The sequence below is a fragment of the Callospermophilus lateralis genome, chromosome 14, assembly GCF_048772815.1.
Source record: "Callospermophilus lateralis isolate mCalLat2 chromosome 14, mCalLat2.hap1, whole genome shotgun sequence".
NCBI classification, from domain to species: Eukaryota; Metazoa; Chordata; class Mammalia; order Rodentia; family Sciuridae; genus Callospermophilus; species Callospermophilus lateralis.
The window spans coordinates 93807071-93832412 of NC_135318.1; the positions used below are offsets into that span (position 1 = coordinate 93807071).

Here is a 25342-nt window from a genome sequence, read left to right on the forward strand (position 1 = left end):
GTGAACTGATTTTTTTTGTTGAGATTCTGAACTAATCAGAATTGGAACCCCTTCTGAGATCCAGCAGTCACTGGCTTTACTTAGAAGTTTCTGTGTCTTATATAAAGCAGAGTTTGTTGCTCGTGGGCACCTTCATTTCCAATGAGTTTTCAGAAAAATTTGAGAAGAGGATTTCAATGAAACTGGGCAACTGATCTTGTCAGCCGTCCAACTTTCCACGTGAATATTGGTGATGTTAGGTCCAAGGGCTCTCTGGGTAGCACAGTTTGTACTTTGGGTGTAAAGTGTCGTCTGAAGTTGCTGGCTGAGAAAAGCTTGGAAGTGTGCAGAATGGAAGCATTTTGTGCAGGCAGCTTCCAATTGAAGGAAGGGTCTTTGTTTCTGGTTGAAGCTTCATGAAGCAGTACCGCTTCTCAGAACCAGCACTCTCTGTTTCTCTTTAGCCTCTGTTACATTGGAAATGCAGGTTCCCTGCATGAAGGCACCTGCGTTTCCAGTTAAGTTTTCTGAATGAGTGGGAACCATTCATTTCCACACTGTATGTGTCTTTGGCACGGTTGAGTGGTTCCCTCAATATTTACTATGTGGTCCTTCACAAAAAGTTTGATGATTCCCGATTTGTATATAGTCCTAAGGTTGATTGAAAGGATAGCTATAGACTCTGAAAAAGAAGTTAGGAGAGGATTTTAAGCAATGGTAGCATTAGTGGAATTAGCCTAGAATTTCTTAAGACGACTCCTTTGAAAGAGGAAAGCCTGCACATAAATGATCTATTTCGGGGCTTTTGTTATAAAGTAAATCAGCTTGGATGGATCTCAAGGGAATTATGCTAAGTGAACAAGCCCATTCCAAAAAGTTATGTGCCATATGTTTCCACTCAAATAACATCCTTGAGATGACAAATGTTATGTAAATGGAGAACTGATTCGTGGTTGGTTGGTAGTAGGAACTGGGTAAGGAAGGAGGACACTGTGACTATAAAAGGCCAACATGAGGAAGCTCTGTAAAATGGAACTTTCTGGGTCTTGACTGTGGTGGTGATTACATGACTCTTCACATGTCCTGTAACTAAACACACACAAGCACGCACACACGAATTTCTGTAAAACTGGTGAAATCAGACTAAGATTGGTGGATCATGTCAATGTTAATTTCCTGGATATGTGATTGTATATAGTATTATAAGATGCTAGCATTGCAGGAAGCTGGGTACAAGGGATATCTTTGTATTATGTCTTACAATTGCCTGTGAATCCACAATTACTTAAAAAAAATCTGAGTAAGATATATATGAGAAAGAAAACCAATCCCATTGCTGTAGACTCATAATTCTTTGTAATCAAGTCTCTGTAAAATGCAACAAATATGGAAGATCATAAGTAGGATTCATCTTATGCAGATGCCATTCCATAGGTGACTCCTCTGGTAGGGACTGGACTCTCTGGAGTTGGGATTCACTCAGTTGTCCTTTCCAGCAGGCATCATGTCAGGTTCTCTTAATGTAGGCACAGTGCCTATTGAAAGGACTTTATTGATTCTTTTCAACATTCATACAATCCCAACTTAACTGCACAATATGAAATGAAAATGGGCTCGGCCCCCAGCCAGGCCAAAATGTGAGTTCTGAATTTGCCACTAGTAAGAAGTGGGACCTCAATTTCCTCAAATGTTAAATGGAAACACATAATACCTATTGCCAAGTCGGACATGGCCGTGAAATGAGACCCTGCCTTTCTGAGGCACTCAATAAGCATGAACTCCTATCACTGCCAGCATCCCAGGTTGGAATGCATTCCCTGCTTGGAGTCTGAGTTCAGATTCAGGTGGAGATGTCTGCTTTTTTAGAAATGCTACTGCAGCAGCAGCTCCACATCAGTCCCAGGAACTCACCACAGAGCCCACATTCCAGTCCTGAGCCTTGGTAGATGAAGGCAGCTCAGAGAAGTTTATAGGGACTTCAGGTTCCTTTCTCCCCTGGAGGCACAGCCCTCACACACCCAAATGCGTGCTCAGAAGATTGAGCCTGCTGTGGGTGTACAGGAAAAGGGACACAGCTCCATACTTGAGCTCAAAAACTGAGATCCTGGTTGACACCGTAGGGACAAGTATCAGGAGGAAAGTAAGAGATGAGAACTTGACTTTTTCATAGGAACCAGTACTGACCTTGACACCTCCCCAGGCCTGATGGGAGAGGAACTCCACTGGGCTAGGGGTGCCTGTCTGCGCTGGAGATCGAAGCAGGAAGTCCAATTCTGCTGCACTGATTTCCTGGTTCATGAGGAGGATCTGCAAAGGAGGGAACATGACACCATATTTCTTTAGCTTGTGGTGGCCTCAGGTTCAGGGGATCTTAGGGATTGTCACTCAGTGTAATTATTGCTGCCTCTAACACTAGAGCTTGCCCATCAATTTTGGTTATTTAGAGAGGATGGAGTGGAAGAAAGTGTATATTTATGCAAATTACTCCTATGTGCATCTGTTTTCAACCCCAATATCACAGTGACTTAAATATACCCAGTGGATGACTATGTATCTTGGTTAGCAGGCATTTATTATGTATCAATCATAAATGCCACGGAGTATGTGCCTGAAATTTAATTGAGCAGATGACACATACAAATGACATGATTTGAGGAAAGTGCCAAAGTGACATATGAACACACGCAAAATAGAAACACACATATGAATCAACAATGTGAATTTATGCAAAATAGAAGCACATATGTGAATTAAAAATAGGAGAGAGGTTCCTGAACAAGGGAGTGGCCAGCAAGCCAGAGGAAGGAAGGGTTTAAATTGACTAAATTTTCTATAAGTCGTCCCCCACACCCCCAGCCCCAGCCTCCGCCCCCAGTACTGGGGAATACACCAAGGGGCCTTGTATTTACCAGGCTAGCATTCTATCACTGAGCCACATCCTAAGTCAGTTTGAATTAGGTCTTGAAAAGCTGAGAGATGGGAATATTGAACAGGAAGGTAGGACTTTCAGATGGGGGGGGGCGGAATGAAAAATGCAGAGGCTTGGAAGGGAATTACAACAGAGTGTGCAGGAGGGGAAAAGCTTTTGGCTTGGTTAGAGACATGATTTTCAGTGAGAGGTAGAACCCCTGTATTTTCAAAGTCCAAGCTATCATTTAGGCTGGCTTGGGAATTACAGAACATGAGAGGACTAAGAGATGCTCACATCTATGAGCTTGACTTTGGAACGTGGAGTCAACACAAAAATGATACAATATCTGATTTTGGAACTGGAAGTGGCCTTTGAGATAGTCTAGTCTGTGCTACCAAGGTATATATTGAAAAAAAAAATTCCCAATTCTAAATAATTAGGGGGATCAGTGAAAGGAAGTAAATTTTTATGACTTTTTGATGTTGAAATTAAATGGAAGACCAGGGTTTCTCGTTCAAGATGCAGCAATATTAGAAGTCTCCAATTTTCCCAGGCCTTTAAGAACCAAAGCTGTTGAAAATTTTCTAAGGCCATGGTTGCTACCATGTCTTGTGTGATTTCTTAACCCGGGAGAAGGTTAGGTCAGTAAACTTATTATCTAGATAAATATTGATGGAACAAAACTTCTGATGGCATTGGAAAATCTTCTAGTTTTCAGTATGGCCCTCTAGTTCCATCTTCGGTGCCAGTTTTGATTGACTGGTAGTGGCTGCTGGAGGGATATTTTTAGAAGGATCAGAGCTCATCCAGGATCAGCAAGAAAATGTACCATGATTGATTCAGCGTATCTGTCATGAGGGGGACAATGTGGGGGCAGCATGCATGTATCCTATCGGAACTTCTTTGGGAAGAGATGTTACAAGAAGAAAGTTTCAGGGCTGTGGCATGACTCAGACAGTGGTGGAGCACTAATTTAGGCCCTGGGTTTTATCTCCAGCTAGTGGGAGGCAAAAAAAAAAAAAAGAAAATTTTTTAAGACCTGATGACTGGGCACTAAAAATGACCTATCTTTTAGAAATTATTTTTTTTTTTTTTGTTTTACTTTTACCTGAAAGGTGAGTTGGGCAAGGTAGGTCAACTTATCGCACTCGAAGAGTCCGCGGGTCGTATACTGGTACACAGAAAAGGTTATGTTGTCTATTAGATTGGTGACCCGTTCCTTGAGGCTGTCACCAGGAGCGGCCTTCTCTACAGCCTTCTGAAAGACGATGCAGAAGGCCTGAGGACAGAAGGGTAGCATCTTGGTGACTTACGTGAACCTCCTTTTATTATATGAGGGGTCAATTTTTCCAGCCCACCCAATGAAAACTTATCCCAGTATATCTGGGGAAGACAAGAAGAGACAATGGTAACAAGAGAAGATGCTTTAGCTCTTAGTTTGCTCAGATGAACAATTAGATCGCTACGGGGCTGCCACTGTTTGAATGTAGTTTGTGCCCTATGAAAGTCATATTGGATTTTTAATCCCTAGTGTGAGTTATTAGGAGAGTGGAAGCTTAATTTGACTATGGAATTAAGAGAAAGGGAATTTGGGAGGAAGGTAAAACTGGATAAGATCATCAGGGTGGAACTCCTAACGTTGAATAGAGATTTTTTCTTGTGGGTGGTGGGGGGGAGGGTAGTACCAGCGATTGAACTCAGGGGTACTCAGCCACTGAGTCACATCCCCAATCCGTAATTCTGTAATTTATTTAGAGACAGGGTCTCAGTTGTTAATGCCTCGCTTTTGCTGAGGTTGGCTTTGAACTCGTGATCCTCCTGTCTCAGCCTCCTCAGATGCTGGGATTACAGGAGTGTGCCACCGCACCCCCTAGTGGTGGATTTATAAGGAGAGAGACCAGGAAACACACATGCCTTGTCCCACTTCAATAAGGACGCTGCCAGCAATAAGGCCATCACCAGATGTGGCCTCTTGACCTTGGACCAAGAACTGTGAACAGAAATAAAACTCTTTTCTTTATAACTTTATAACTTCCCCAATCTGTGATGCTATTGTTCTTTTAGTAAAAGAAAAGGATCAAATACAAGGACACACAGAGAAGAGCCCAAGGCTTTGATCAGTGAAGAACAAACATCCAGTAGTCAATATACTTTAAATTCAGTAAGTTTTTGTTGGATAACTACCTGAATAGAAAGTAGACACAGCTGGGATTAATGATGCTCTACAGCATGGGATAAAATTCTTGGGGGCAGAAACAATCCTCTGTTACAACTTTGTTGAACTGACCCTTGCACATAGCAGGCAGTGAGAATATTTTTAGTTAATGATTTTTCCTTTGATAATGATCAGAGTCTTAGATATTATTTGTTCTTTTCCTATTAATTTTGCAGTCATTTGAAAAGTCCTTGAAAAGTGTCCTTTTTCCCTTATGAACCCTTCTGCAATGGTGGGAGTACAGCCAGCTTTGGGTTCTTCTTTAGAACTATATATTATGGGTATGATGAGCAGTAAAAAAAATCACATAAGTTAATTTTCTCTTGTTTTAAACTTAAATAATGACTCCTCGTAAAAGTGAATATTTGAAATGCTACCCTTCAAGTGTGACATGAATAGAACAAATCCTTAAAGAAAATAAAAGCCAAGATACAATCGGACCTTTTAGATTCTTGGTTCTGCAGATTTCTAGTTTCTTCTCTATTTTCCTTTTGTGGTTTTAAGAAGAAGAAAAAAGAAGAAAAAAATCTAAAGTCTTTTTGAGACCAAGTATTTGAACCTAGATGGAAACCACATAAGATTTGAGTCTTAGTAGTTCTTCATTTGCAAAATAGGAAAAAAATGTGAATTTCTCTCTCCATTCACAGATCCACATTTCTTCTTGTTAACAAAGCCCTTGGAGTCTTCATCTCAGCAAAATCTTCAAACCAATCCATTGTGATGTTTGCCTTCACTTGGTAGATTTTAGGTGAAATATTAGTTGACTATGAGCTGATGAAGCCATAGCTCTCTAGAACCACACAGAGCAATTTGAGAAGCTTCCATGTGCAGAATAGGTCCATGGAGATGGATGGGTACTTTTCCAGGTGGTTGCTATAGCTTTCTTCTAAGGCTCTATCAAAATAACAGTAATCAGCAATGAACCTCGAGTTACTAAGTTTAAATAAAATGATTCCTGATTCAGGAAGAGAGTTAAGGAAAATGAAAAATCTGGATACATCCAGGATATTTTCTTTACACTAAGCTCATTTGACTGTCTTTTTTTTTCCATCCCTGTTTCTCTCCCTTTGTGGTTATGAACAACTCTGGTGCTGGGCCTGATCCTCACTCCCACAGCTTTCTCCAGAAGGTCTGTTCTGCCCACATGGTCTGGTTATTGACTTACCCTCCCCTGGTAGATACTCACAAGCTTTTGGAACATTTTTAGGGCCCATGAGTGATTGCCTAGAGTTTTGTCTTTCCACTTGTATAAAAATAGTTGCATTTCTCAAAATCGAGTCCAGCTCTGTGCATATTATAGGTCTGAAAAAGAATGGTTGAATGAATGAATAAATTTGCTCTGCTAATGCCCAAGAGAATGAGGGACGCTCTAGATCAAGACTGTCCAACTCAAATGCCTCCAGGAACCAGGTGTACAAGACCAAATAGGGAGGAGGAAGACTACCAGGACACAGAGGGCAGGTGCCCACCTAGGGAGAAGCAGCTACAAATTCATCCCATGTGGAATGTGAATACAATGTTGTCAATCTTCCAAATTTTCACGAGAAGCCCCAAATTGGTATATTTATGTGAATTCTCTTTATATTATTGTAATATTATTTGTGGTGCTGGAGATGGAACCCAAGTCTGATGCATCTAGGTAAGCACTCTACCATTGAGGTATACCTTCAGACTAATCCTCCTTATTTTAAAATATTGGTAACCTACTCAAGTATTTGAAAAGCCTTCTGTGGACCAAAGAGAAGAGATCAACAAGACCTTGGGTTCCCTGTTTGAAACCCGTGATCTGTGTTCATCTTGCTTCTGTCTATCGGATGATCCCTTTCCCATCTCATGGAGAAATGGTATTCCTCAGTCATGCCTTTCTATAAAGTGCACACAGCAGCTACACTGGGCCTCCCATCAGTCTGCAGGATATCCTAGGGAGGTGTCCTCTTATCTATGACACTGTGGTGCCTTCTATGTATGTCTCCCAGCTTTTGGTTGAGCTTTGAAGAAAAAGTTACTTTGCTTTCATTCCCATCTTAACCACATGTTGAACTTCAAGTTCATTCAAAACTTGCATTTGGATGAATTTCTGCTTGTGTAAAAGCAAGGACAAATATTTTAACGCATTCTTGCTCAAAACGCTTTGAAAGATGGGACATGTGGCTCCTGGCACACTGGTCTTTCTGGGGTTTTCATACTCTGAGAATGTCCCTCCTTTGTGTGCCAGAAATGAGAACTGCAAAATTGATCCTCATATGAAAATCGAATCTGTAGAAACTCCAGTAGCTAGCTTTTTAAAAATCAAATCACAGGAGACTTTCAAATGCATTGTTCTTTTGAAGACCCATCCCACAGCTATTTATCACTCAGAATTTCCATCTGTTTTCAATGATCTAGTTGATCAATGAAAGGTAGTTGTCCTTGGCAATTCTTCATAACAACATGGCGACCCAAAGTACACCTTTTTCTTTTTTTTTTTTTTTTTAAAGTAGTGCTTCAGAGTTTCCTAGATCAGGATGCTGTTGCTGCAGAGCAACTGACAACATGTTTTAGCCCATATTTTCATGAATTTCATCTCAGATCGTTTTCCAAGTCACCGTGGTAGGCTTCTGATAGTCAACTTCAACTACTCTTGGAACTAAGGAGATGACCCTGTAGTTAATAGGCTTATGCTAACTTTTATATCTGTTTTTGAAATATCTTATATTTCTTTCACATGTTTTCATAATCTGACTATACAGCCAAGGATCGAGTTTCTCCTAAAAACATAAAATATTATAACCACATGTCTTCCAATCTGCAGAGACTTTGAGTTAAGGGAAAAGGATTGGGAAATGGTGAAAACCCTCTCCAATTAAATGAGCCCCAGGTACTGGGGGTCTTCTGATTTCTCAGGTATTCATCACCATATCCACACCTTGACCTCCACATGATGACTTAGCATGTAATACACATACTGAGGAGTGTGTGTGTGTGTGTGTGTGTGTGTGTGTGTGAAATCTCTGTGTCCATATACATATGTTCTCTCTGTCTCTCTCCTATTTGTGCATGTGCATGTCCTCTCTGTTGGGTCAAACCAATGAAGTTGCTCAGAAACGTTTGATCTCCTCTTAATGCTTCTTTAATTGTGGTCATTTGATGAATTCACTAGGGGAGAATGATAGTTTCCGAGGTTCACTTAAAATTTATGGGTTTTATTTTTTCATGGGTAAGATGAGTTTAGTCAGCACTTGAAATTTGCTAACAACTTTGGCTTCAGGAATATTGCAACAACCATAAAACAGTTGCTTTGGGGATATTAAAGTAATAAGAAAAGTAATTTAAAGTTGACTGTTATGATGGCCTGCACTGGTCTTTCATCAGTACAAGTGGTGTGCATATTCAATCCTCTCTGGGGACAGGAATAATTTCTGACATTTCTCTGATATCCTCGTCCACACATCCAACATGCACACATCCAGTAGCCACCCGTACTGAATTTGCTTATGGAATGAATGAAGCTAAGCCTTGCTGTGGCACCTGCTTCTGTTCCAATGAATTATATAAGACTAAATTAAAGAAATGAGGACCTATAACGCAGGTCTGAAGCCAATGAAGCAGTACTCCTGGCCTTGATCTTCAAGATCTGCCGTAACTAATGAAGCACATGGATAAGCTCTCATGGGAAATTACATTAGAGACCTAACACCGCTTGATTACGATTATTCAAAAAAAAAAAAAAAACTCCAGGTATAAATCACCTTGAGAGAGAACTGATACATTGGGTGTATCTTGCTGAGGTCATTCATGATGAAGTAGAGCAGAGAGGCTTGGGCAGCTGCTGGCCGATAGTGCTCTCTGGCCTCGTTGATTTTTACTTCAGTCACCCTGGCTTCCTGGACCTGTTGAGAAAATAAATAGCAGGCCATTGTTCAAACTAAATAGGGCTTCCAGAGAATCAAGCTGATCTTTCTGTGTGCGTGGTGTGTGTCTGTGTATGGGGTGGAGTGAATGGAAATGGGAATAGTGGGAAGAAGTTGGAAAGGCCCTGTATCAAGCTTGAATGGAAGGACAGTATTCACAATCTTGCTCTCACAGACTGAGCTGTTGGTTCTCATAGTTAGGAAATATGCCAGCTTCTTAGCTCCGAAAAAATATATATATTGCTTTAAAATGAACTCCATGCCAAGCAGTGGAAGTCCATGGGAAGAAGCAAAATAATTTTCTTTAAAAAAAAAAAAAAGTTTAATGAAATAGTGAATACATAAATTCACAAAGAAAACCTCTTTTAATGGAGTATTTTTATTTTCAGAAAATTTCTTATCACCGGTAAAAATAAGAAGAGAAACCTAAGCAACAGGAAGAGAGATTTCTTCAAGAACATGTCACTTAAATACGAACCTCAATGCTCTCTGCCCTCAGACTCCAAAATAGAATCAACTACTGATAACTTGTGAAAGTCCACAAGAAAAAGCAATGATCCCTATTAAAGAGGTTTTCACAAGAAGAAGAAGTGCTAACAAAGGGGACAGTTAGAAGGCCTCTTCCAATGAAGTGAACACCTCCTAAATCCCAGAAGGATTAGCACTCTGAGAAATGAAGATGACTGAACAACTTAAAACAGAAAGACAAATACTGCATATTCTCCCTCATTTCTGGAAGCTAAAAAAAAAAAAAAAAAAAAAAAACTGATCTCATAAACACTGGTCTTTAAAGTCTAGAAAGGACTGGGAAGGCAGACAGAACAAGTATGTCCTTGTTCCAGAACAAGTAGATATAAAAGAAGCATATAATAAGGTCATTACCAAAAGAACAGGCATATGTGAAAAAGAACTAACTAGACTTCTAAAAATAAGACAGTTATTTAAATTAAAAAACTGTACAGGTAAATATAAGAGGCTTGAGTTGAAAAGAAAGAAACAGACTGGAAGAGAGACCTAAAGAAATCATTACAAATGCAGCTCAGAAACGAAGGTAGAAAATATGTAAGTTTATGAGACTTGGAAGATAGAATGAGAAGATTCAGACAGTCCTAGTAGGAAGAAGTAGAGAATAGAAAGAATGAAACAGAGACAATATTTGAAGTTGTTTTTTTTTGTTGTTGTTGTCCTTGTTGTACAAGGGATTGAACCCAGGGGTGCTCATTACGTTGCCCAGGCTGACCTCAAACTTCAGATCCTTTTGCCTCAGCCTCCTGAGTTGCACCATGATTTCTGACTGGAAGTTACTTTGGGAGCTATATTTGGAGTTAAGAATTTTCGAAAATTGATAAAAGGCTACAGTGCTTATCTTGAAGAAGCATATCAATCGTGAGTACAATGAATAAAAAAAATAAATTCTGACTGTGGTGAAATTCGGAAACATCAAAGAAGAAGGGAAACTATTAAAAGCAACTAAAAAAGACAAAGCTGAAAAGGAATAGCAATTAGACTGAAAGCAGATTCTCAGCAGCAACAAGACAACATTAGCTATATTATAAAACAATAACAGAAGTTGGGAGGGAATGATCAGAATTAAAGTACTCTCTAATCTTTATGCTGTTTGGCAAGAAGCAAATACATTGCTTAATTTTGGACTCTTTAAAAATATATTTTTAAAGTCACATATATTTTTACATATAAACAAAGCAAGGTTAATCCATAAAGTAAAATAAAGTGAATAGCTTTAAAATTAGGAAAGATCTATAGAAGTTACCATAGTCTCTATAGCAAGCAACATGGAGATTCCTCAAAAAACTAAAAATAGAATAACTAGATGATGCAGTAATCTACTACTGGGTATGTATCCAAAGGAAATGAAATCACATCAAAGAGATATTTGCACACTCATATTTATTGCAGCGCTATTTACAATAGCTAAACTATGGAGTCAACCAAAAAACAATGAACAAAAGAAATAATATTACATTTCCTGTGCTAGTTGGAAGACAGCAAGTGCTCAATAAATGTTCACTGGTTTTTACACAGCTGATTCATCCTCTGACCTACTCGTATGTGAGCTAGATTTCTCCTGCCCAGAGCAGAGGACTTTCTGCCATCATTGCTTTACAAACTCTTTGGTCCCCTCTGGAGAGGCAGAGGTCATAGATAAATGGCAATAAAAGCTGAGAGGCACATCCTCTGCTGAGCCAGGGTTAGACTATACCCTTCTTTTTTTGGGGATCATCACTCCAACCTGAGTGAAGAGCTGTTATCCCACAGGGGGTCTGATCTGGTTTATCTGCTCTGACCATTACTTTTCAAGTTTTCTACTTTGTCTCTACTTGGAAAAGTCTTTCATATTTGGAGAAACCCCAGTAAGTCAGCAATAAGCATATTCATTCCAAGGTTCACTGTTCCCGGGCACCGTTAAGATGTATGTGATATCTGAATCAGAATGAGTAATCACAACTGGTCTTCTGATCCCAGAGCAGGACTGGGATTGCAAAAGGGCCTATACAGGTTTGAGTGTCCGTTGGGAAAGGATGAGAGACTGGGCCTCTCTTCCTTATCAAGTCATCTTCTAGTTCTCTGCAAGGAGGAATAAAAACCTTCCAAATGTTGTGAAATGGATGAAGGAAACTATCTGCTCTAATTGTTTCCCAGGATGATAGAGAGTTTGAGAACTGAGTTTTCCTGCCCTGTCACTGAAGTTTTCTCATTAAAATCAGACTTGGGAGATTTTGCTAGTCCAGTGGGTTTTCTTAGGATGCAATCATGCCTGAATCTCAGAACTTTCACAGCAATGTGATTCCTTAGCTTCAGGGCCATTCCACAAACTATCTGAGGCATTCAGTTTGAAGTCTGATTCCCTGAACAGAAAGCCAGGACTGCACAGGGTTAAGTTTGTGGAGCCCAGATGTCAGAAGCATTTTCTAGAAAATGGAAACTGTAACACAGAAGTGGAGGTAGTCATTGCTTGGAAGAATGGTGGGAAGATGGAAATGCTATCTGTTACTCTTCTTTTTTTCAAAAAGTCAGACTGAGGGACTGAGCAGAGAAAAATCACAGGAGGACCCCAATGGGGGGCTGCCTCCCTGGACCATCTAGAATAAAGTTACCTTTCTTTCCACCTCAGCAGCAGTCTGCTTGGTGATCTCCAGATTCTCCACCAAAGCTGTTTCTCCCAGGAAGTTCCCAGATGCCGAGGAGAGGCGAGAGAGCAGATTGTCTTCTAATGTTTTGAGTGTGATTTTGAATCCATTTTGCTGTTTTGTGAGATCTGACTGCAAATAAGGAGGAAGAAAGAGTAAGGCAGAGATGCCCAGGGCATCCTATTGCTGGGGAGAGGTTTGAATTAAAAAAAAAAAAAAATCATTCCTGGAGCCAGAGTCCCTGCCCTTCGAGACTGTAAAGTGGAGGCCAAGTAGTGGGGTGCTTGAGACCACAAGCAACAGGAGATGAGCAGATAAGTCAAAACCCAACAGTACCCTACACTGCTGCCCTCCATATCCACATGTGCAAATTCAACCCACCGTGGACCAAAAATATTTTAAAAAATTGTGTCTTTCGTGAACACATACAGGCTTTTTTTTCTTGCCATTATTTCCTAACAATACGGTATAAAAACTATTTGTACAGCATTGACCTTGCATTAGGTATTATGAGTAACCTAGAGATGACATAAAAGTACAGGGAGGTTGCAAGTGTGTTATATGCAAATACTATTAGACCAGTGGCTTGAAACTCAACTGGTCTTGGAATCAAGAGGGATCCTGAAACTCATCCTCCGCTCAGACAAAGGGCATGAGACTTGGGCTAATTTTTCTCTTTCCAGTGGGGTTAATATCAGTCCCTATTTGCGGGATGTTTGTGCTATCCTTAGCACAGTGTTGATATACTCAGTGTCACTAAATGTAATTGATTGCTGCGAATAGAGGGAAAGGTCAAGTTTTAGTTCTCTAGCTTGTCCTCTTTATCACCACTTTACTGCCCCCAAATGAACAGCTCTCCTATGCTTTGCTTGCATGAAACAAAACAAAACAGTAGAAACTCATCTTACCCAATTTAGTCAAGATCATTGCAAGAGCCTTCTCCAAGGCTGGAGAGAGACTGGCATCCAAGTGAATCCCACCACATTTTCCCCTTTCTGATGGTCAGGCTTCATATTCCAAGGGACTGGGCACCTTTTATTCCAGTTTTGGGAGCCAGGGAGTTAAGTTCAGGCAGCTCTAGCTCTTTTGTCCTCACGCAGCCTTTGGATCCATGGAAAGATCCAAAGGCTACATGTGGAGGCTTCAGCTGTGGCCACCCTGGTCTACCTCAGTCCTATCTCAAGACCAGAATTTGCTGCTCACTTGGCTGAGAATTCTCTGTGTCGAGCAGCTTTCGAGTTATTTAGGAATTAGTTCAAATGCCAGCTCCTCCTAGAACTCTTTTTGGTTACCACTATTTAAACTAGCCCCCTAGCTTTCTAGTATCACCCTGTTTTATTTTCTTCAAACTTCTCATCCCTGGAGACTATCATGCAAAGTGAAATAAGCCAATCCCCCCCAAAACCAAAGGTTGAATGTTTTTGCTGATATGTGGAAGCTAACCCATAATAATGAGATGGGGAGGGAGAAGAAGAGAAGTTCAGTAGATTAGATAAAGGGGAACCAAAGGAAGAGGGAATAGAAATAGGAAAGACAGTGGACTAAATCTAACATGATTTCATTATTACCCTACGTGCATATATGACTACATGACCCATGTGATTCTACGTGAGGTACAACCAGAAAGTGAGAAGTTATACTCTATTTATGTATGAGGTGTCAAAACGCATTCGACTGTTAAATAAACAAAAATAAATAAGTAAGTAAGTAAATAAATAAATAAAATTAACATGACTTTCCTATGAACACCTGTGAAAATACCTTAGAGAACCCCACCATCATGCCCACCCACAAGAATGGGGTCCGAATTAGAATAAGATATACCTCATGCTTGTATACTTTATCAAAATGGATTCTATGGTCATGTATAGCTAAGAAGAACTAATAAAATTAAAAAAATAAAGTACATTATGTGCATATACCAAAAAAAAAAATCCTTATCATCTGCTGAAATGATATCATGTCTTGGTTTACATTCTTATTTTGCATATACTTCTACTAGGCCATAAGCTCCATGTGGACAGTGCATGGTTTTCTGTGGTCACTGCTCTATCTTCTGTACCTATCACCTTGACTGTTATGCAGTTGGTGCTCCATCGGTGTTCAAAAAAATAAATGATCACAGAGGCAGAGTCCCAGGGAAAGCCTGAAATCAATCCCAGGAGCACTGTCATTTTAAACCCATGTAACCTAACCTAATCGCAATTCAAGAAAAGAGAAAAAAAGAGATATTCACCACAGACTGAGTTGTCTTTCCCCTAAATTCATAAATTGAATTGTCAAAGCCCTGGCTTCCTATGTGACTATATAGGAGACAGTGTTTCTAGGGAGGTGACTGAGGTTAAAGGAGGTCCTAAGAACTCTAGTCCTGTTCTGTTGGGATTAGTGCTCTTTTGGGGGAGATGCCAGAGAGCTTTTTCTTTCTCTCTCTATGCATGCACCAGAGGAGATCAGATGGGGGAGCACAGTGCACCGTGAGAAGGTGGCTGCCTACAAGTCAAGAGGAGAGTCCTCACCAGAAAAGACCATGGTGACACCCTCATCTCAGGCTTCCAGTGTCCAGAACTGTGGAACAGTAGATGGCTTTGCTAAAGCTACCCAGTCTATGGTGTGTTGTTATGGCACCCAGAGCTGACTGAGGCACAACCCTAGCGGGGTCGAACCCACTTCTGTTACCACTGCAGATTTGATTCCACTTAGGCTGGACATAAGCGTGTGAATGTATGGGATCAGAGTCCTGGGCCAGGCCCTGCTCTTGGCTGTAGGAGTGTCCCTTTTCCTGCCTGTCCTCTGCTTTAACTCACTATATCCTCTTTTTCCTAACTTGGTGTTTCTGGGTGGCTCTATGGGATTGGGTTTCTTCCACCATATCGCAGAGTTCACTTTCTTGGTAGCAAGGAGAGCAGCCCCAACCCCTACTCCCAGAGTAGGGTGCACTGCAGGATCTAGAGCAGAGCACCTCCCTTCCTTGGGGAACACCCCACGCACCTTCAGCTGCTCCAGATCTGGCCTCTCCATGCTGACCACGGCAGCCAGCAGCTGGTCCTCCAGGCCATCTCTGGTCACGGTGAAGTTGATCAAGGTGGCCTGAGCCTGCAGCTCAGGCTGGTAGTGAGGATTGGCCAGCTTGGTGTGAAGGATGAGCCGGAATTTGGGATTGTATTCACACTCTTTGTCTCCAATTTTAATGAATCTGGAACATACAGGCTCATGTGAAGGTGGGGTGATTTCCTGTGAGATTTTTTTTTTCAAGATTACAGCCAACAATGTGGCTATATTCAGATGTACTTTTTCTAGGCATGTCTAGTGTGCACCCTTGGGTCCTTCTTTGCCGTAATTTAGGGTTTAGGTTTGGAAGGGAACTAATTTTCCCTTGGCCACCACTTTTGATATGTGCACTGTGCAACCCTAGAGAGAGCCATTCTGGTGGTGGTCAGTACAGATTAGGATATTATGGAAAAGCTCCAGCAGATGGCAGTAAAGTGTTTGGAGGAAGCAGCATCTTGTACTTTGCACAAAGGTGTTTTTAGGCTATGATAGGTCATACTTTTTTTTTTCTTTTCCTCATGGCCGACAGGAGAATGACTTTGATGGGTGAAAATAATTAAACACATAAATGAGCATGGAAAAGCAGCTTAGGGCCTGAGCAGTGGGTGAGACTTTTGCTACAGTTGGATACGGTTTGTCCCCCAAAAGTTCACAGGCCGGAAGTTTGTTCCCCTGTGTTATGATATTGATGTTAAGAGGCAGGACCGAGTGGAAGGAGGTAATTAGGTCACAGGGGTGGAAAGGGATTTATGCTGTTTCTCTGAAGTGGGTCAGGGCTGGTGGGAGTGGATAAGTTCTGAAGAGAGTAGGTTACAAGATGAATGAGCCTGGCTCCTCAATCAGTGTCTTGCTTCCTGTTTTGCCATAGGATCTCTCTGTCCTTCTTACATGTCCTCCTGCCATAGTGCCATCTACAATATTGTGATGTAACCAGAAGGCTCTCACCAGAGGTCTAAAGGATGGCGCTGCCTGATCATGGACTTTTAGCCTCAAAATTGTTGAGTTAAGCAAAAATTATTTTCTTTATAAACTATCCAGCCTCAGGTATTTTGTTATAGCAACAGAAAATGGACTAAGATCCTAAGTCGAGCATGCCTTCATGATAATTAACACTCCCTGTCTTAGTGAGGATGGCTTTTCTACTTCTTCTCATTTCCCTTGTGCATCATATCCTCTTTCTGCCCTATTCTTGCTAAGCCTGAATCCATAATGGCACTCAAGATGAAACTGAACTGTGAACCTGTGGGCGTGGGAGGGGGGTGCTGGAAATCAAACCCAAGGGCTTGATTGATTGCATATTCTAGGCAAGTGCTCTACCACTGAACTAAGCTAAGCAGGCCTCTGCTGGGAGACAGAAAGGTGTGCTGGCTCCAGGGAGCTACTTGACAAGAGCAGAGGAGAAGAGACTCTAGCAAGAGCAGACCTCTCCACATTTCTAACTGGGGTGGGGAACCAGCTCTTCACACAGGGGCAGCCACATGGCTTGAACCTTACCGCCCTTTCTTAATGACTTCTCTCCCCAGCAGAGGTCCCAGAACAGGATCAATGGACTCCTCCAGGTTTTCAATCAGCACCACGTCTCCAGTTTCCAGGGCACGCTCGATGGTTTGCAAGTAGCTGGGGGAGCAAGTCAGGCAGTGTGAGCCTGTGGCCAGGTGTGCACTCAGAGGCAATTTAATAAGACGACCGTGGCCTCCAAGGCACGGCAGTACACTTGGAGGAACAGCTATTTGAAACGTCTTTCGTGGCCCCATTTTTTCTCTATTTCAAGTGACATTTATGTAATTTTGTACATTTTTAGAAATAGGGAGAAATTGCAAAATACGAAAAAGATTATGGAAATTCATCATAACTATATTAGCAATGTGGCATTTACTGGGTGTAACTGGACATTCAGTGATCCTTTGGTAACTGTGGGTGTTCCAGACCCCTGTGGACACCAGAATCCGCAGGTGCTCAAGTCCCTTCTATAAAGTGATGTAATATTTGCATTTAACCTGGACACATCATTCTGTATACTTTCTACATACAATACCTAATACAAAGTAAATGCAATGTAAATCATTGTTACACTCTATTGTTTAGGGAATAATGACAAAGGAAAAAAAGTCTACATGTGTCCACTACAGGCACAGTGTTTTTCATGTATTTCTGCTGTGTGGTTGGTTGAATCTGCGGATTTCTGTCCTGCAGATACAGAGGGCTATGTTGTATTTTCAAATTTAGTTTTTATATGGCATCTTTATTGAATTCATATGGCATCTTTACTTTAAAACCCAGTTTTCATAAATAAAATATAGTTTAAACATTTCCCTGTGCTATTAAATATTCGCCCAAAGCAAATGTTAATGACTGGATATTAGACTTTTATTTATATAACTTAACTTATTTATCAATCAATCAATGAATATCTAGGTTACTTTTAGCTTTTCAGTGCTTTATAGCATTTAATAAACACATAAAAATGAATTTCCCCAAATCAATTTATAAGTTTGATGTAATTCCAGTTCAAACAGAACAAAAACATTTTACATAACTTGAGCAAAGATTTTGAAGTCATCATAAAGGAAAACAACAAGGCTAGTTAACAAAAATAAAATGATGAAAAAGAAAGGAGACTCATATTATCTAATGCTAAAATATTTTATATAACTTCAACAATACAGGTATGTAAAAAAAGTCCCCCCCCCCCCCTCTCTCTCTCTCTCTTTCAATTGGGTATTGAACCCAAGGATGCTTTATCATTGAACTACTTCCCCAGTTTTTTTTCTTTTGATATAGGGTCTTACTAAATTGATGAAAGTCTCATTAAGTTGTTGAGTCTGATCTTGAACTTGGGGACAATCCTGCCTCAGCCTCCTGAGTCGCTGAGATTACAGGTATGCACCACCATACCCAGTCAAAAGAACTCTTAAAAGACAAGTATTGAAAAGTTAGCAAGTTAGCAATGTTTTTGAATGATAAATTATAGAAAGTATTATTTCTTTTCTCTTTTTCTTTTTTCTTTTTTTTTTTTTTTTTTGCAGTACTGGAGATTGAAACCCAGGTCCCACACCTGCTGGACAAGTGCTTCACCACACCACTAAGCTACATACATCCCAGCCCTTTTAACTTTAATTAATTAAGTAATGTGCTGGGAATTGAACCCAGGACTTTGTGCATAGTAGCTAGACAAGTGCTCTACCACGCAGCAACAATCACAGTCCTCTTTCCTTTTATCAGTAACTACTTCTCGCTACCTTTTCCACAATTATAATGCATTACTCTTGTAATGAGAAATACTACAATTAATGTGACTGAATTTATGACTAAATAATTTAAAAGCGAGGTCAGTAAGCTAGTATAGTATGAGACACATAAAAAGAACAAAAATGCTGTTTAATACAATAATGATACAGTAAAATGGCATTTCTAATTAATCGAGAAAAGGATGGAAAATGTAATAGGTTACATTGGGACAGCAGCTAACCACTTGGAAAATTAGTCTGCATCTCATTTAGGGAACTTAAAGTATGATTGGATTTCAGTGTAAAAAGAAAATTCACAGAAAACTAAAATATAATAAAATTTCTGGAGGAAAAAAAAAGACATTTTTCTAAAGATGATCCACAGAAGAAATGGGTGATAAGTCTGAACAAATAAAAGCAAAATTAAATGAACAATAGTATGTCAAATCTCACAAATAAAAAGCCTAGACAGGTTTTTCATTCACTTGACAAAAGAAGATTACACATTGTATGGATAATACAGCATTTGCATTCAAATAAAGTACAACAAATCTAAAAAATCATCCAACAGAAAAGTAGTCAATAGACATGAACGGAGAATTAATTGAACAAATATTTATTGAAGGCCAACAAAGTGTTAGGCAGTGTTTGTGGTAGTGGGGATGTAGCAATGAGCAACACCCCCCCACCACCACCTCCAAAAACAATTCCACTTCTATCTAAAATGCATTCTGTTGACTAGAAAGGGATATTTTAACCAAAGTTTGGGAAGAAGATTAAGGTTAGATTATTCTGTGACTGAAGATGTAGATAAAAATATATCATGTCATTCCTGGGTGTTCATTTGCTCTGTTTTACAATTATTATTTATAGTTCATGAGATTGAACCTAGGGACCCTCTACCAATGAATTACAACCCCAATACTTATATTGGACAGGGTCTTGTTAAGTTGCAGAGCCTGGCCTCAAATTTTCTAGCCTCCTGCTTCAGCCTCCTGAGTAACTGGGATTAAAGGTGTTTAACTGTTATTTTTAACATTACACATTAGGTGTAAACAATCCTGGGTGAACTAGACCTGTGGGAGAGCATGTTAGGGACACATGACTAGAGAAGCAAACCTCACCTCACTTGTGCTATGTTGGATAAATCTCAGGTCTCTCAGTGAGGATAACCTGGGTTCAAATATTGCCTCTATCACTTAAAAAAACAAAACAACTATTTAGTGGACTATCATATGCCACAAAACAACATTTTAGTCAGCAAGCGATTGCCTATATGACAGTGGTTCTGTAAGTTATGCCACCTAGTGACATCATACCTATCTCACTTTGTGTAAAAATGTTCCATGTCAAAAATCAATGAAATTGAAGAAAAAAAAAATTAAAAAAATTTTAAATTAAAAATCAACAAAACAAAAAGTTGCTTCTTTGAAAACATAAATAAAAATGATAGATATTTAGCCAAGCTAACAAAGAGAAAGAGAGAGAAAACTCAAATTACTAAATTCATGATGAGAAAGGAAATATCACAACGGACACTATTGAAATACAAACAATGATCACAAACTGTTTTGAACATTTATACTCTAATAACATAGAGAATCTTGTAGCTCAGGAGGCTGAGATGAAAGTATCACAAGTTCAAAGACAGTCTCAGCAATGGTGAGGTGCTAAGCAACTCAGTGAGACCCTGTCTCTAAATAAAATACAAAATAGGGCCAGGGATGTGGCTCCGTGGTCGAGTGCCCCTCAATCCCCAGTACCAAGGGGGAAGAAAAAGAAATAAAAAGAAGAAAAAAAAGAAAAAAGAAAAAGAAAATCTTGAAGACTTTGACAAATTTTTAGAGACAAATGACTCACCAAAATTGAATCATGAGGACATAGAAAATTTAAACAGATCAGTTTCAAGCAATGGAATTGAAGATGCCATCAAAAGCCTGCCAACAAAGGAAAGCCCAGGGCCAGATGGATTCTCAGCTAAGTTCTACCAGACCTTCATAGAACTAACAACAGTCCTTCTCAAATTCCTCCATGAAATAGTAAAGGAAGGAACCTTGCCAAACTCGTTCTATGAAGGTAGTATCACCCTGATACCAAGACCAGACAAAGACACATCAAGGAAAGAAGACTTCAGGCCAATATCTCTGATGAACACAGATGCAAAAATTATTTTTTTTCCCAGTACTCTTTATTTATTTGTTCTTTTTAGTTACACATGACAGTAGAATGTATATATTATACATACATGAAGTACAACTTCCCATTCTTCTGGTTGTACATGATGTAAAAATTATATTGCTCATGTATTCATATAGGAACACACCAAAGTTATGTCTGATTCTTTCTACTAACTTTCCTATTCCCATCCCCCCACTTACCTCCATTCCCTTTAGTCTAATCAAAGTACTTCAATTCTTCCCTACCCACCACCCTTATTGTGAAGTAGCATTTGCATATCAGAGAGCACATTCAGTCAGCCTTTTTTTTTTTTTTTTTAGATTGGCTTGTTTTATTTTGCATGATAGTCCCTAGTTCCATCCATTTACTGGTAAGTGCCATAATATCATTTTTCTTTATGGCTGAATAATATTCCACTGTGTATATATACCACATTTTCTTTATCTATTTATCTCCTGGAGGGCACTAGTTTAGCTATTGTGAATTGGGCTGCTATAAGCATTGATGTGGTTGCATCACTATAGTATGCTAATAGATGCAAAAATTCTTAATAAAATACTGGAAAATCACATATAAAAACATATTAGAAAGATCATGCACCATGATTGTGTGGGGTTCATCCCAGAGATGCAAGGTTGGTTCAACAAATGGAAATTAATAAATGTAATTCATCACATCAATTGACTTAAAGACAAGAATCACATGATTATCTCAATAGATGCAGAAAAAGCATTTGACAAACTCTAGCCAGAGCAATTAGACAGAAGAAAGAAATTTAGGTGATACAAATAAGAAAAAAAAGGACTCAAACTATCCCTATTTGCTGAAGACATGATTTTATACTTAGAAGACCCAAAAACACTTCACCAAAATCTTCCAGAATTCATAAATGAATTCAGCAAAGCTGCAAGAGGTAAAATTAACACCCATAAATCATTTGTGTTCCTATACATCAGTGATGAATCAACTGAAAGAAAATCAGGAAAATGATCCCTTTATAAAATAAAATAAAATAAAATATTGGGGAACCAATCTAACAAAAAAGGTGAAAGACCTCTATAATGAAAACTACAGAACACTAAAGAAAGAAATTGAAAAAGGTCTTAGAAGATGGAAAGATCTCCCATGTTCTTAGATAGGCAGAATTAATATTGTCAAAATGGCCATACTATCAAATTCCAAAGATGTACTTTATAGAGAGAGAAAAAGCAGTCATGAAATTCATTTGGAAAAATAAGCCAAAGCAATCCTTAGCAAGAAAAATAAAGCAGGAGGCATCACAATACCAGAACTTAAATTATAGTAAATTATACTACAGAGCTATAGTAACAAAAAATGCATTGAAGACCCATGGTCCAGAATAGAGGACATACAGACAAACCCACATAAATACAGTTATCTCCCATACTAAACAAATGCACCATAAACATACATTGGAGAAAAGATAGCTTCTTCAACAAATGATGCTGGGAAAACTGGAAATTCATGGCATTTGCTGGTAAATGGATGGAATTGGAGACTATCAAGCTGAGTGAAATAAGCCAATCCCCCTTAAAACAAAGCCTGAATGTTTGCTCTGATATGTGGATGTTAACACACAATAAGGTGGTGGGGAAGAAGAGAAGTTCATTGGATCACACAAGGGAGAAATGAAAGCAAGGGAGGGGGAATAGGAATAGAAAGACAGAAGAGTGAATTGAACCCAACTTTCCTATGTTCATGGATAAGTACATGTCCAGTGTAATGCCACATTAGGTACAACCACAATAATGAAAAGTGATATCCCACGTATGTACAATATGTCAGAATACATTCTATTGTTGTGTGTATCTAAAAAGAACAGTAACAAAAAAGAATGCTCTGTGATGTTCACACGATGATAAAACTGCATACCAAGGCACCTATCATCACAAATCCCTGTCATTAAATGACACGCGTGACTGTATTTTTCATTTCGAGAAAATACACAAAATATAAAATTTAGCATCTGCACCACTTTAAGGGTACATTCACACCATTGTAAAATAAGCACAAATATCAATTCACAGAAAACTACTTTTTGTAAATTCTGTACCCACTCTAATTCCCTAGTTAGAGGTGGGGTAACTGGGAGGAGAACCAGGAAGGAACTTGTGTGAGATCAGGAGAAGAGAGACAAGCTAGGGGGCACCTAATGTCTGCTCCTGATATTTCTTTTCTTCTTAAAATTTTTTTTTGTTCTTTTCCGTTACACATGACAGCAGAATATATTTTGATGTGCCATCCATACACACTTAACATTTCTTTTTCCTGCATCCATGGCAAAATGGTGACTTTTGTGCTCAGTTACTTACCCTTTCTGACCGATCTGGGTGACCCGGAGGTCTTCTCCATATTTGGTCTTGATCCACTTAATGCCTTGTAGCTGAGGGTCCACCATGAGCGGCCAGCGCTCACAGTTGATGAGGATGGTGGCATTCTCCATGGACATGCGGTCTGCCGGGAGGCCCTCATTCTGCCAGGCGGCCACATCGGCATCGTCTGTCAGCATTCTCAGGGGATCCAGGGTTGGGGTGACTGGGATGGGAACCTGGTGAAAGTGAACACATGTGTTCAGAATGGAGGAGCATTTTCTCAGTGGCGGGGAGGTGGACTCGGATCTCACTTTAAAAAGCAAGATCAAGGTTCCCCCAAAGAGTGTGCATGGGGGTGTGATCATTTTTGGAATCAGGTGTTTTGTTGAAGTCCTGATAGTCTTTTTTTCTCTTGATGGATAAATAATAATAAAAAATCAGCCCATTGCTCTTTGTTATATTCACCTAAACCAAATTTCTGCTAGAGATGGGTTATATTTTAATATAGAACCTCCTACATTTATTTTTCTACCATGTCTCTCGGTTACCAGCCTGAAACTTTCATCTGTTGCACCACCTTGCAAAGGGGTAGAAAGGCTTACTTTCCCGGCTGCCCCAAACATCCTATTCCCAGGGTTGCTCACAGGACCCTCTCTGCACATCTGCCTGCCAAGAGCATCCACCATCCCTGAGAACTCTCCCCATGGCTCCCTTGAGGGCTCCCAGACTCTTCCTTTTCTTCTCTTTTGGTCTCTATCTGCTTATTTAATTTTCCTACAAGCAATCTTTTTCATTGGTGACTCATATACACTTTTTAAAAACTAGAAGTAAAATTCACACAACAGAAAACTAACCATTTTAAAGGTGTCGAATTCAGTGGCATTTAGAACATTCGCAATGTTGTGCAACCATCAGCTCTGTCTATATCCAAAACATTTTCATTGCTCCAAGAGGGAACCTCGTACACATAAAATAATCACTCCTCATTTCCCTCTACTCCAAGCTCTTGGCAACTACTAATATGTTTTCTGTCTCCATGGATTTTCTGATTATGGATATTTAATATAAATGGAATCAGACAATATGTGACCTTTTGTGCCTGGCTATTTTTATTTAGTGACATGTTTTCGGGAGTCAGACATAGTCCCTTTCAACCCCTCTGTCTCTCTCCTCTCTGTGCTGTGCTTTGCCCAGTTGCCCCAGGAAAATCTCTTCAAACCATCTCCTGTCCCTTAACTTGATCTATTAAGGGCACAAATGGCCGGTGCTATGCCATCAAACAAACTGTTAAAGAGAAATCAGCCCCTTCAAGGTTCTCATCCTGGGATCGGATTTTTCTTTTAATCTTATTCACAGTGGCGTTATTTTGAGAAGGCATTAGTATTTTTTTTTAGCAGAGTGTCTGTTATAGTTTGAATGTGCCCCTGAAATTCATGTGCTGAGAACTTTATTTGTGATGCCACAGAGCTGGGAGGGGACCCTAATAAGAGGTGATGAGGTGACGGATGCTGGGCCCTCCTAAGGGGATTTCTGTCCTTACCATGGAGTGGGTTAGTCATTGTGAGAGTGGATTTGTTGTAAAAGTGAGTTTGGCCCCCTCTTGCTCTCTAGCTCTCACCCTCTCTTGTATTTTTGGCTCCCACTCTAGGATGATACAGCACAAAAGCCCTCACCAGATGTCAGAGCTCTTGGGCTTCAAGACTCATAAAGCATAAGCCAAAAAAAAAAAGAAATCTCTGCTCTTTATAAATTACCCAGTCTCAGGTACTCTGTTACAGAAGCTGAAACCAGACTAAGGAGTCTATGGCATAGAAATGTTTAAGAACCCCGAACAAAGCCAGTAAAATCTTCACCAGCTGCAACAAAGCAGCTCATCTTCATTTGCTCAATTAATGATGGTTCTTTCAATAATTTCCTCTTTTCCACCAGTGTTCAAGATGAACAAAATAACAGTTTAATTAGTACTTTTAACATGACTAGTTAACACAATGAGTACTGCTATGTTATAATAGCTTAACTAGTACTTGTACCATTCCAAGTACTATAATAGTCTTTAAATCACTGTTTAGCAAATCATCACAGAAGTAGGATTTTATGAGATAATCTGGGAAATCAACCATTTATCCCCCCTCTCAAATGCATCTGTTTTGTTCTGGGGATACAGCTACCAATGAATTTTGGAAGACATCCCTTACTGTACATTGTGAACTTTTGGTGCTGATGCTTCCCATAGCTGAATTTTATGAATTTAAGATCCTCTGTGAACATGTTGGCAGTATCCTGATCTTGGATGACTTCTGAGACTCCTTTAGAATGGAGGGTAGGGCACACTAGATACTCACTGAATATTAGTGAACTAATGATAATGAGTGATGTGAATATGCCATGGGAATATTAGGAATTATTCTGACT

The 25342-nt window shown here is 39.7% G+C and overlaps 1 protein-coding gene across 1 annotated transcript in view; it reads right to left on the reverse strand.

The window, feature by feature from the left end:
- LOC143386066 (dynein axonemal heavy chain 9-like) overlaps positions 1–25342 on the reverse strand; it is a 78944-nt gene that overhangs the window by 4728 nt on the left and 48874 nt on the right. The window contains exons 10-16 of the mRNA XM_077105176.1: positions 22931–23166; positions 16687–16809; positions 15133–15337; positions 12112–12276; positions 8834–8974; positions 3999–4169; positions 2164–2286 (exon numbers count right to left, since the gene is read on the reverse strand). Coding sequence (XP_076961291.1) covers positions 2164–2286; positions 3999–4169; positions 8834–8974; positions 12112–12276; positions 15133–15337; positions 16687–16809; positions 22931–23166 — 1164 coding nt within the window. The remainder of the gene's footprint in view (positions 1–2163; positions 2287–3998; positions 4170–8833; positions 8975–12111; positions 12277–15132; positions 15338–16686; positions 16810–22930; positions 23167–25342) is intronic.